At 39.0% G+C, this 13,242-nt stretch overlaps 1 protein-coding gene across 3 annotated transcripts in view; it reads left to right on the top strand.

Moving 5' to 3' along the window:
• The first annotated feature begins 1,604 nt into the window (after positions 1-1,604).
• The window catches only part of SPHKAP (SPHK1 interactor, AKAP domain containing), a 174,412-nt gene continuing 162,774 nt past the window's right edge, over positions 1,605-13,242 (top strand). For all 3 annotated transcript variants that reach the window (XM_056121583.1, XM_056121575.1, XM_056121591.1), the window contains exon 1: positions 1,605-1,729. In XM_056121583.1, coding sequence (XP_055977558.1) covers positions 1,698-1,729 — 32 coding nt within the window. In that variant the 5' untranslated portion in view covers positions 1,605-1,697. The remainder of the gene's footprint in view (positions 1,730-13,242) is intronic.

Genomic DNA, 13,242 nt, shown 5'->3' with positions numbered 1-13,242 from the left:
TCATGAATTAAATACAGGATTGTATTCCACCTTGGGTGCAAATCTTTAAAAAGTTGTGATGAAATTTAGCTATTTCGCTTAGTGCCCTTCCACAAATTCTTTTCTTCTAAAAGAATTTTGTCCTAAAAACCTTCTTCTTTTTCCTCTGCTACTTAACGTCTGCTAAATTTTGGTTTAGTTCACTAGATTTTTTTTTTTGGCATGACCTTAATTCTTTGTGACATTTGGAAAGTAAATGTTTGTGTAGATGTTCTTTTTTTATTTGTTTCTAGTTGTTAAACTGATAGCAAGATTTTCTTGCAGTCTTAGTCCATCTGAAGTAAATACTCACTTTCCATCAGACTTTTTTACTGATGTGATTACTGTGTTATTTGTGCAATATTGTTGTTTCTTTAAAAGGTATGTAATTTGCCAAGTTCCAAAATATCTTTTATAGGCGCTAGAGAGCTAGTAGAGACAGGACAGCTGGTAAGTACTTACCTTGAATGCTGCTCAGAACGGTGTTGCTCCCAGGCACCCTTCACACTCCCCACCAGGAGTGACCCTGAGCACAGAGTCAGGAGTAACCCCTAAAAACAGCTGATACGAGCAACCCCATCAAAAGAAACAGAGGTTTTAGGGTACAATTCTTTTTTAATTTGTTCTCCTAAAATATTTGTGTTCTGTCTGTCCGCTTTGTGGTCTTATTTTGTTGGCTTTATAATCCCAACAGATTTTCAGTGTGTTTACCAGGAGCTATAAAGCAAAGGATATGTAACCTCTCTTCCCATTTAAGTACCATGGTTTAGTTGGGTTTTGCTTTTAATTAGTATTTGAATGAAAGAGATTTGAGACCACCTCACCTAAAGGGGCATTTGTTAGTACCAGGACTTTTCTGAACCAAACACCTGCCCTGTTTAGCTGGAGGAAACACTAAATTCAGCAGACGCTAGGAATTTTGCCAAAGCCCTTCCCCTTCAGTCCTTGGGATGCTGGTCTTATGGGGGCTCGCTGGGACAGGTCTAGTGCACGCAGGTTTCTAAGGTATCAAAAGAGTCACAACTCAGCCTCAGGAACCGGATGAAGATTGGGAACCAAACCCCCAGGAAAGTCCGAAGAAAGATAGAATCAGTGGGAGATCCCAGAGAGCATCAATGAGAGACAGCAACCACCACAAGACGACAGACAGACAGACAGACAGACCATCGAAAGAGGGAACCGAAGGTCTGTGCACCCGGGGTAGGGGGTGGGGAGGCCTGTGGGCACTGCCAGGACGCCCCGAGGGAATGGGGTGAGCGACTCCTGGGTTGCTGTCTGTTGGAGAGAAAGAGCAGGGAGGGAGGGACCGAGGGACCGAGGGACGCGGGACCTTGGGCGGGGAGAGAGGGATTCTGCCAGGCGCTTCCACCAGGCTGGGGCGACTCTGGCTCCCTGACACTCAGCTGCGCGAGAGACTTGGCGCCTGGGCCCAGGACTCCTGCGACATTAGAGAGGGCAAAGGCTAGGGCGCTTGTGGGGGTGTCTGCAGCGCCTGGGGAGGAGCGTGTCCCCAACCCCCAACCCCCAGTCCAGCCGCGCTCGCTCGCAGCCCCCGCGCCCAGCGCGCCCTGCGCTGTCGCTGCGCGGTCCCCGCGCGGTCCCCGCGCTCTGCTCCAACCACCGACTTCCAGTCCTGGGCGGGCACTTGCCGCCTTTCTTCTCTGTGCGCCCGGGCCACCATGGATGACAACTCCCTCCTCGCGGTGCCAAGGTAAGCCGCGCTCGCCGTCAGCCCACCTTGGCCCCGCGCACTCAGCGGAGTGCTCACCAACTTGCCCCAGGGAGCGTGTTGGTCACACACACACACACACACACACACACACACACACACACACACACACACACACACACGCACACACGCACACACACATCCCGAGAAGGGGATGCTGCTGCTGCACTGGGCGTGAAGTCAGGCGCCGCTGGACCAGCTGCTCCGGGCCAGCGCGCGGTGCCCGGTCCCTTGCCCCAACGCTGGGCGCGGCCTGGCGCTGAGCGACCCCCGCAGCGGGCACGCGAGCAGGGGTCTGGGGTCAACCCGACCCCCAGCTTCTTTCTGATCGCTTTTGATCGCCGCGGGAAAGGCTTTTGGGCTGTGCGGAGACCGTTTCCCAGGTAGGGAGAGAAACGGGGGCGCTAAGGATCAGGGCGAGGCACCGCCTCCTGGTTCAGCCAGTCTCAAGCGGGTGGGTGGGGAGGGGGTCTGCAGTGACCGGATGAGCAATGCCAACGGGGAGACCTGGGGAGGGCGTGGATACCAGGAAAGTCCCCCCCAACCAACCCCGTGATTGACAACTGGGACTGGAATTGAGTCTTCTCCAGCGTCACCCACCTCTGCTGCCAGGTGAGCACCTCGGGGAGTCTGTGAGCCAGGGGTCCCCGTGGAGGGCAGGGCAGAGACACCAGCGGAGCTCTGGCAGGGTGGAGCAGAGGGCGTTTTTAGCTTGTCAGCTCATGATTCTTTCTCTCTTTGCTCCTTCCCACTCAAGTCCCTGCGCCTGTGAATTTTAGGAATGGACAGGCATCCTGCCTTATCTCTCCCAGAACCCTAAATCCCTGGGGGTTGGGGGGGGCGCATGGAGGTTATCCAAGTGATGATGGAGTGATGATGGTGCTCCCAAGCTCACCCCCAAGCTGAGGAGAGAGGGGTTCGGATGTTGGTGATAGGTGCAGAATCCAGGCTGAGAAAATGGACACTGTTGCTAGGTGGATGTAGGGTCTTCCTATGCCCACCCTGCCCACCCTCCAGTTTCCTATGCAGAGGGTTTAGGGTTGACCCCGTTGCTGTCCTGGCGTCCCCCTCCTCCCCAGGAGAACCGCTGGGCATCTTCCAGTGGGCACTCAAACACTGGGATCTACATTTTTTTTTTTTCAGCTGCTTTCTTGGAGAGCAAGAAAACCCAACATCCACACACCAGAGCACACATGTAGCTGATACTATAATGCCAGGGAACCGGATTGGTGGGAATGGGGGTGGCTGAAGACAGAGGAGGTTGCTTTTGGGTGCTTGAAGGCTGCCATCTAGAGACTCTAAGTGCTCTATCCTGTGAGCAAGTAGAGCTTGCTCAACTCCACAGGCTCTTTTCTCTCTGCATGGGCGCACTACTGCTGGCGTGTGTGAGCGTGTGCATCTGTGTTCTACGTGTGAACACACGTGCGCGCCCCTGGGTTTGCTGCAGTTTCTGTGATTGTCTGAAACTGCTTTTCAGTAAGATTTCCTCTAACTCTTCCTAGAACAAGATCCAACTCTCATTGTCTTTCATTCTATGCCAAGCATGCCAAGGATTGGAATACCATAGAAAGATTGATTTTCACTTTTCAAAATGGGTCCACGATTTTTAGGTACATTTGTGAGGCCTTTTGAAAGTCAAATTCACCCAATAAAATCAGATGGATCTTTGTGGCTCCCACATTCCAGGGAAGAGCCTTTTAAAAAAGATGAGCTTGCTTGTTTTCAATCCAATTTTATAGTCAGTACTGTGTGCCTAAGTCAGGATTATATTACTGTTACAAATATGGGTCATTTTCTAAAGTCTCAAAACTACATCATGTCAACAATTTCTTAAATGTTTCTTGCAGTATGTGTTCCGTAAAAATGACCTTACCAGCTGCAAAGAAAAAAGAAAACTGCAAAGACTGTTGCTCTGTATCTGGTATTTGCCTCTAAAAATGTTAGTATAGATTGGACATCAGCTGCAGCAAATTCAACCTTTTATATCTTAACTATGTATTGCTCAAGGCAAGCCACATTCCACAATTCACTGTAGTAATTCAGCTATTTTATTAGCACTCCAAATATTCAGTTAAGTCCAATAGATGAATTCATTTATCTGCTATTTCCTGAGTACCATAAATATAATTTCTTTCTCTTAAGATTTATAAAGCAGTTGAAGATCTTCTGTATAACCACTGGAGAGAGTAAATCACAGTGTTTAACTAATGCAACGTGTTTATTACAGAATATATCTGGTGTTGTGACATCTTTAAAATTTTAATACATGATAGTTGGAATTTGAATTAAGCTATATTCTATGAAAACTGAACTCAAACTTTTATTTATTTATCTTCCTCAGTGACTTTAAAGCATGGTTCTTAAGGATGGAATTTATATGGTTTTTGCTTTCCCTCAGTGGAAGCTCTAGTTTCACTATGAAAATGTTTTCATTTGTCAGTGTACTGGATCATGTTTGCCTTTATCATATATTTCTTTAAAACACCTGATGGTCTAGACTGGGAAGTGACTGCAGCAGCAAAGCTAAACTGTGGGAAGATAGAACTCTTTCTATGCCAGTTGTTTTACAGGCCCAGAATCGAAGTATTTCTGACATGTATTTAAGAAAGAAAAGGAAGTATATATACAATGCATATATAGATAGATAAATATATATATATATATTTAAGTTTTGGTACAGACCTTTTAGTCATCTGTTTTGAATATTTTATTTGATTTGCTAAAGAAGGTAAAATAAAAGCCAACAATACTCAACCAGTATGATCTATCACTGTAGTGCATTATCCAATAATTACAGAAGAACGTCAATCTCATTACCTTGGTAACAAGTATGTGTAGAGTTTATATTTTACAAACTTACTCGAGTAAGGTTTATATTTTGCTGCATGTTATTCCATAATATTAAATTACTTCAAGCACACATCCCTGTAAGTTAATATAATGATATGCCCTTCTTAACTGAAAAATTTGAAGTTAAAATATATATATATACATATAGAAATATGTATATATACATACACACATACATATATGCTTATTCCTAAATGTCTAGACAATAGTATATAGCAGATACAGGATATCCACAAATTTCTCATTTCAGGGTCAGTTTTGCTGCTGACTTGGGAGAAAGGATTGAAATCCATTCTTTTCAAAATATTAGGAGGTGGGAATAGATTCTGGTGAAGAGTTTGGTTGTCAGACATTGATAATATTAGACACAAGGGGGCAGCCTAAAAGCAAGATCATCTTTTAAAGGCAACAAGTGAAAATATTTTTTGCAGACAGAAATCATTTGCCACCATGACCTGAGTTGCATTTAAAGCTTAAGAAAGAGGATTCTTTCCCTTTTTCCTTACTTCTTAAATCAGTTACATGTTTATATACTGCAATGTTTGGTTCTTTATCTTTTAATTGATTTGCTGGATTCTATTTGATAATAATATTTTATATAGCAATTGGAATACCACAGATAAATTTCTGAAACAATAATACATTTTGACTTAGATGTTTGTTTATTTTGACAAATTAAAATCAACCTTAAGCATGTTATTATAGTCCATTGCAATATCAAGGTTTTGTATTTAAGAATGTTGAATCTAGAGAAAAACAAATATATATATTTTTTACTTTTACAATGGAACAGCCAACCCAATACTGTAAATCAGTCTAAAGTCTTCCATCAATAATATCATTGAAAGATTATATGTTTTTCATATGTATGTGAAAAAATAAATTCAAGATTAGTTATATCCTGTGTTCTACTTATAAAAAGCCTCAGAAAAAAAGAGCAAAAAATCGAACAAATTGAGGCCTGAGGTAGAAATCATATGCTGTGTAAGGTAAATTTAGGATCATTCTCTATCCAAAATGCATACTCTCTTTAAAACCTGCACTGACATGTTCATAGGCGCTATTCATAATTTTCCAAATTTCTGCTAAGAGGTACTATTTAGATAGAGAAAGAAATTCATAATAAATTAGATACCAGCATCTTGGTATCTCGGACGCTGAGATCCTATGTTGCTGTCAGGTAATGAATACCTGGAGAACAGGTGAGAAATATGAAAGCAATTTATCACAGAAACAACACTATTAAAATACCACATCTATAATCCATCTTTAATAATTCTTCACATATGACTCCCCCTTTTGGTTCTTTAGTAAAACATGTATCTGCTACCTAAACAAAACAAAACAAACAAAAAAACAAATTGTAAATGAACAACAAAACCCCGTATTATTTACTTCAGGTAGCTTTTGTCTACTACTTCGACCTGTGCTGGATGAACAGAGTTTTATTCCTGATGATTAGATAATAGCTGTACATTACAAGAAGAGAACAAAGAAAAGGGGAATATTTTATATCTGGAGACCTATTCTTGAGTCCTTGTCAGAAATTAATGTCATTGAACTCCTAGGCCAGTTCTTAAGTGTGGCTTGTCTCTCTCTTCTCCTGGACACAATTACATATACCCAACACATATGAATCTTTTATATACCTCTTACCATAATTTTCCACAATAAATTTATTGTAGTAACACTCCTCAGTTGAGCAAGTTGAATGGATTTCTTTCTTGTAAAACCAAGAGGAAATCAAGGCATCAGATTACTAAAACACCCACCCATTCAAAGTAAATTCCAGCTCAGGGAATGGTTGGACATGTTTTTAATGCCTTCATAGAGAGAATAGCCTAATTGCTTATAGAAGGCATAATAAAACTTCACTCTGTTATAAACAATATAGCTCAATGATTAAGGTCACAGCCAAGGCACTCGCTGATTATTGGTATTCTTATGCAAAGCAAAATACTTACCCTTTTGACTTATGTTCATTAACTCTAGAATGTGAACAAAAAGTGATTCAAACACTTGAAAATGTTTCTGAGGACAAAGATAGCATAAGTGAAGTATAAAGAACAAAGAACCCTTCAACTATTGTCATTGTAATGCTTAAGAAATTCAGCGGTGGTTCTCAGAACTTGCTCTTGCCTCTACATTTAGGGTCACTCCTGGCAGTGCTCAGGGGACCATATGTGGTGTCAAGGATCAAACTTGGGTCCACCACATGTAAGGAAAACACGCTACTCACTCTATTATCCTCTTAACGTGACTGCTTATTGATGGAGCTTAAAACCAGTGCTAGTGAGTAGTCCAAAAATATAGATAAGAAGTATTTAACTGAAATTAGTATAACTTATCAGTTTTATTTACTATTGTCACCTACTTAATCTAACACTGTATTTCTTATATAAGGAATGGTATTTTCTTTTCTTTTTTATTTACCATCTCTTTCTTTCAATGGCATATTTTGACAATTCATATATTATCATTCTAAATAGGGCTATATTACAATACATACACAATGAAGGAAGAACAAACCCCCCAAAATTGGATCACATCAGATTGAAAAGTTCATAAACAGCAAGAGAAATAATCAACAAAAGTAAAAAAAGCCTAAGGAATGGGAAAATATTTATAAATGATAGATCTTACAATGTTCAATCCGGTTTAAAAATGGGAAGAGGAACTGAATAGATAATTTTAAAAATAAATATTCCATGGCAAACACACACATGAAAATTTTTTTCACATCACTATCAGGGAGAGGCAATGCAAAACCACAGTTAAGTATCAACTCGCACTTGTTGAAACGACAGCTATCAAAAAGAAGAGAGGTAATGTTGACCATCAGTCAAGTGAGATAGGGCAGTGGGAAGGACATTGCCTTACATGCATCAAACTGGAATTTGATCCTTGGCACCCCATTTGGTCCTCTGAGGACCATGCAGTGCAATCCCTGAGCACAGAGCCAGGAGTAAATCTTGGGCTTGCTGGATTCAAAACAAAACAAAACATTTTCCAGGTTATGGGGCAAAGAAAATCTTTGTGAGCTATTGATAGGCAAGAAAAGGAGTTTGAAGTTTTCTCAAAAATTAAAAATAAAAGAAATAGGAAAGCAGATGGTGTTTGCCCTGCACATGGTCAATTAAGGTTCAATTACCAATATCCCATGTGGTCCCATGAGCCCTGCCAGGCCAGATTCCTGAGCATAGAGACTGGAGTAACTCCTGAGCACTTTCAGGTGTCACCCACTTCCATCCCCCCAAAAAAGTTGAAAATAAAACTGCCATATAACCCAACAATCTGAAATCTGGTTATTTATGCAAAGGAGATTAAAATAGTGCACCCTCATATTTATTTTACCTTTATTAATAATAGCTGAGATTTGAAAACAATGTGTGTCTTTCAATGACTGAACGCATATAATGAATATAGAAGTATATACCAGACACATGTTTACCCATGGAATATTACTAAATCATGATAAAGAATAACCATCCTAGGCATTTATAGCAATATTGATGTACATTTGGGGCATTATGTTAAATGAAACTAAGTCATATAGAGAAAGAAAAATCTTCTGAGATTACTGTGGCATCTGAAAATTCTGAGCTGATTGGAAGAGAGCATAATGGTAATCACCAGAGCATAGGGGTGATGCGATCTTCCTATCACTAATTACCAGGGAAATGCAATGCAAAACCACAATTAAGTATTAGCTCACACTTGTTGGAATTGCCATTATTAAAAAGATAAGATAAGATATGAGCAAAATGGGGAAGGTGTTGGCCAAGGGCTATGAAAACTTTCAGTACTTGTATGAGTAAATTCTGGCGATCTTAGCTACAACAATGATTATGGATAATAATGAAGAATTTTTTATTTGAAAACTTCCAAGAGAGTATATTTTAAATCTTCTCCCACGACCTACGTAATGTGATATAGTACAAATGAACCCTTTGGTAGTAAATTTTGCCATACATTATTGTATCAGATCAATATAAGTAAGTATAGGTATACCGTAAACTTAGAAAATGTTACATACCAGTTGTATCTCAAAACAGCTAGGAAATATAAATCAAGTAACATGTTTCATTTTTCTCTCTTCAATTGTTTTATTCCCTCTTTGCTGCATTTTCTTTAAGAAGATATTTGAAACAAGATCTTTTAGATTGTTATTTATAAAACTCTAAAAATACATGCCTTTCTGAGAGTTTGTTATGTATATTGCTTATAAAACATTATTTAATAGAATGTCTTTAGAAATTATACTATTCACTTAGAAATTATAATAGTACTGTATCACTGTCCTCCCGTTGTTCACTGATTTTCTCAAGAGGGCCCAGTAAAGTTTCCATTGTGAGACTTGTTACTGTGTTTGGCATATGAAATATGTCATGGGTAGCCTGCCAGAGTTTGACGTGCAGGCGAGATACTCTTGGTAGCTTGTCAGGCTCTCTGAAAGGGGCAGAGGAAACAAACCCGGGTCGGCTGTGTGAGAGGCAAACGCCTACCTGCTGGGCTATCACTCCAGCCCAGAAATTATAATATATGAGCTATATATAGATATATTAAAATCCTCTTTATAATCACTTGTACTATTGTCATATATTATATTTTATATATCAAATACACACTTTTTAATATTTTAATTTAAACAGTCAATTAATTTGGAACTGTTATAAATAATAACTTTTATTTTATTTTAATTGATTCCACCACTCACACTTCATCTGTGTAATCTTGCTTTTGTCTGATATGATTTTCCTATCAAAGTAAATTCCCTGAACGTTTCTTGTAGGATAGAGTTGCTAGCAATAAATTGTCTTAGTTTTTGTCTGAACAAATTTAGAGTTCCTTCACTTTTTGAAATATATTTTTATAAGTATAGATATCTGGGTTGTCAGGTTAACTTTTTTTTTAATTTTATAGCTTTAAAAATGATACCACACTGTGTTTTAACTTTTATGGTTTCTGCCAAGAAATTGCTGTCATTTTTATCTTCATTTCTTTTTATGACGTATATTCTATTTTATTCCTTGCTGTCAAAATTTTCTATTGTTTAGAACTGTTTTATGTAACATACTGAGGAAAGAGACAGATGGAGGAGAGAGAGAGAGAGAGAGAGGGAGTAGAGAGAGAGGGCAAGGGGGAGAGGGGAAGGAAGAGAGAGAGAGAAGGAGAGGGAATAGAGAGAGGCAGAGGGAGAGAGAGAAAGGGAGATGGAGAGAGAGCAAGAGAGAAGGAAGGAGGGAGGAGAGAGAGAACTCCATATATCTATCCTGGAGTCTCTGAATTTCTTGAATCTGAGACTAAATTTAATTAATTATTTATCATTAATCTATTATTAATTTTGGAAAAACTTCAGTCAAAATTCAATAACATGTTTTTTTAACTGTTCTCAATAATTTTTTTCCTTTTATATTCTAATGACATCACTGTCACTGTCATTCCATTGTTGTTCATCAAGTTACTCGAGCAGGCACCAGTAACATCTCTATTTGTCCCAGTCCTGAGATTTTAGCAGCCTCTTCTTACTAGTCTTTCCCAACCACTGGAGGCTCTTTCAGGGTGGGGAATGAGACCCATTATTGTTACTGGTTTTGGCATATTGAATAAGACACGGGTAGGTTGCCAGGCTCTGCCTGTGTGGACTGGATACTCTTGGTAGCTTGCCGGGCACTCTGATATATATATATATATGTACATATATATCTCCTCTGATATATATAATATATCTCAGATAATGGATATATATATGGATATAGATTTCTCAGATCATGGAGATATATATATAGAGAGAGATATATATCTCCATGATCTGTTCCCCACTGTCTGAACTCCACCAAACATGACGTGGTAATTATGGACAATGGGTAGGAAGTATCCCATGGTCCAGAAAGTGGGCTGAAGTGTGGCGGAGGACAGGCAGTGGAGGTTGGCTGCTGGAGTTGGGTCCTTTGGAGCAGAGAGGGCTCCCGCCCGCCTCCCTTCTGGGGTGCCCCAAGCAGAAACAGCCTGGCACATAGTCCAGTTCTAATGGCATATGTATCAAAATGTAGTCTTAGAGTTTCTGCTTTTATTTTTCCCTACTCTTCTTTTTCAATTTTGATGATTAGTATTCAACCTACCTTCCATTCATTGATCCTCTCCTCAACTTAGCTGATTTTACTAAGAAATTTTCAGTCGTCTCTCAATCACGGTGGCTTTCATTTCAGAGTTCACACTTAGTATGGTCCTAGACCTTTCTTCAGTTTCTTTATTAAAAACACACATGAAAGCTTGCATCTTGTCCACTTTCTCTATGAGTTATTGAAAATGGTAAGCAGGGCCCGCTTAGCAACAAAGTGAGCAGGGTGTTTGCCTTGCATGCTGCTGACCTGCGTTCAATCCCAACACCATGTATGGTCCCCTGATCAGGACTAAAACTGATCACTGAGTGTAGAGCCGGGAGCTCTCTAGGCTGAGTGCATGCTTTGCATGTAAAAGACCCAGAGTTTATCCCTGTCACTACATGGTCCTCTGGGCACTACCAGAAGTGACCTCTGAGCTTGGAGTCAGGTGTAACCCCTGAGTACTGCTGGGTATGGCCGCCCCAAACCAACAAAGGAATATTTTCCTTTATCGTTTCAACATCTGTGCCCTGCACAGTCTAGATTTATTGGTTGCTTTACCAGAACAAACACAAAAGAAATCTAACTTGTTTTCAAAATTCTGTATCCTATGTTCCTAGACTACATACATCATAGTTCTCCATTTCATAACGCATGTATACCCCACTGCCAAGGGCCTCAAGAGATTTATTTGTGCCATATGAATTTTTTTATTTGAGTTAGTTTTATCTCTATTCCAAGAAAGTTACTGGAGCATGATTGGTGATGAGTAAGAAGTAGTTCCTGCTCTTGATGAGTTTCGTAGGTAATCACAACACATTTTTTTAATTCTAACTCAATCTCCTTCCAAATATGATCTCTGTATTAAACTCAGATACAAAGACAGGTAGTGTGATTTTTTGATACAATCACAGTTAAATGGAAACTTAATGCATGATGGCCCATGGCATAAAGCACAGAAGTTAGAAATTCAGTAATTTCACAAGTGAAATCCAAGAATCGTACATACACTGAACCCTCTAGTTAGACAGTAAGCATATTTCTGCTTGAAATAAAGAAGTTAACATGATCTGATATGATTTGAAACAGTATTTTTACTTACATGTTGAGCAGTGAGCTTTTGCTCTATTTTAAATTTTAACACATTTTAATGGTCAATTTTTTAAATATTCAATGCAACTATTTGAGCAGCATGAGTTTAGAAGTATAACCAGTTCTTTGAAAAAATAGCATGAAAGCATTGTGCTATTTTTTATGTTTCTGCCTTAACTAATTACCACAAAATTATTCACTTAGAACAACATAAATCTATGTTATTTCTGTAAAATATGTGAGACTTCTGAAAAGAGCCTCTCTGGGATGATTCAAACTGTTCAAACAGATTCAAACAGAACTGAGGGGATTTTTTTGTTTGTTTGTTTGATTGGATTTATTTATTTTTTTTTGAGACTATGAAAGAAATGTGCTGCCTTGTTTTCCCTAAATTTCAGAAGCTACTTATTTTTTTTGCTTCACAATATGTTCCTTGCTTGCTCCATCTTCAAAGCCAGCAATGATGGATTACGTCCTTCTTATATCATGTATTTTGACTTCTCTTACTGCTTTCCTCAATCACTTTTAAAAATTCTGGTGATTACATTGGATTAATCAAGGAAATTCTGAATAATCCTTCAATATCATAGCCAGCTTATTAATAAGCTGACTTTAATTCCATCTTAAAACTTCATTCTTCCTTGTCATGTAACAATATAGTTTTAGGTTCTGGAGATTTGACCATAAATATCTCTGTTTACCCATTGTTCTGTCTAGCATTGTCATTATTTTAAATGAAAATTTCATTATGCTAGAAATAAAGATTATGAAAGCTATTTGCTTCTCCACTGCACCATGTGACTCAATCAGTATTGCTATGTTGGAACAATCAATCAAATCCTAAAATTTATTCAAGAACATATAAGACTAGCTTAGAGAGAATGTGGAGATCCTACAGAATTCAGTTGTCACCCTGATCATTGTACTAGATGTTGGTGCTATTCATTAGCCATTTCCAACTGTTTTCCTAAGCATAGGGTGAGCTACACTTGCTGTTATCCTTAGTGCAAGCTATGACCCTGTGAATTATTTTTTAATGCAAAGTGTTTAGAGGAGTGTGGATGTCTCCTTTAAGGGGAAGTATTCAAGAGGTCATGATTGATTTATATCATTTTTCCTGCTTTCTGCCATAGTGAGTAAAAGTAGCTACTCTATCAGTCTCCATTTCAGAATGAGTACAACTAAAGCAGGGTTTAATCTATCATCAGCCAATCACTTTCTTTACAAGCAATGCAAACAATAGTTGGTTTCCTCTATACTGATGGAATTAAATTAATTTTTCATAAATTAGAGTGCACATAGAATATCATTTATTCACATTTAATTTCATTCAATTTATGATCAATAGTATCTGAAACTTAAATGCTACCAGCACTGTATTTAAGGTGATTATTAACATTAAAGTAAAACCAACTGTCTTAAAATAAATACTAAATAGAATGCTAGGGT

Source organism: Sorex fumeus, unplaced genomic scaffold (genome assembly GCF_029834395.1).
Source record: "Sorex fumeus unplaced genomic scaffold, SorFum_2.1 ptg000005l, whole genome shotgun sequence".
Taxonomy (NCBI): Eukaryota; Metazoa; Chordata; class Mammalia; order Eulipotyphla; family Soricidae; genus Sorex; species Sorex fumeus.
The sequence above is the reverse complement of the archived record's forward strand: the minus strand, read 5'-3'. Positions and strand labels throughout refer to the sequence as shown.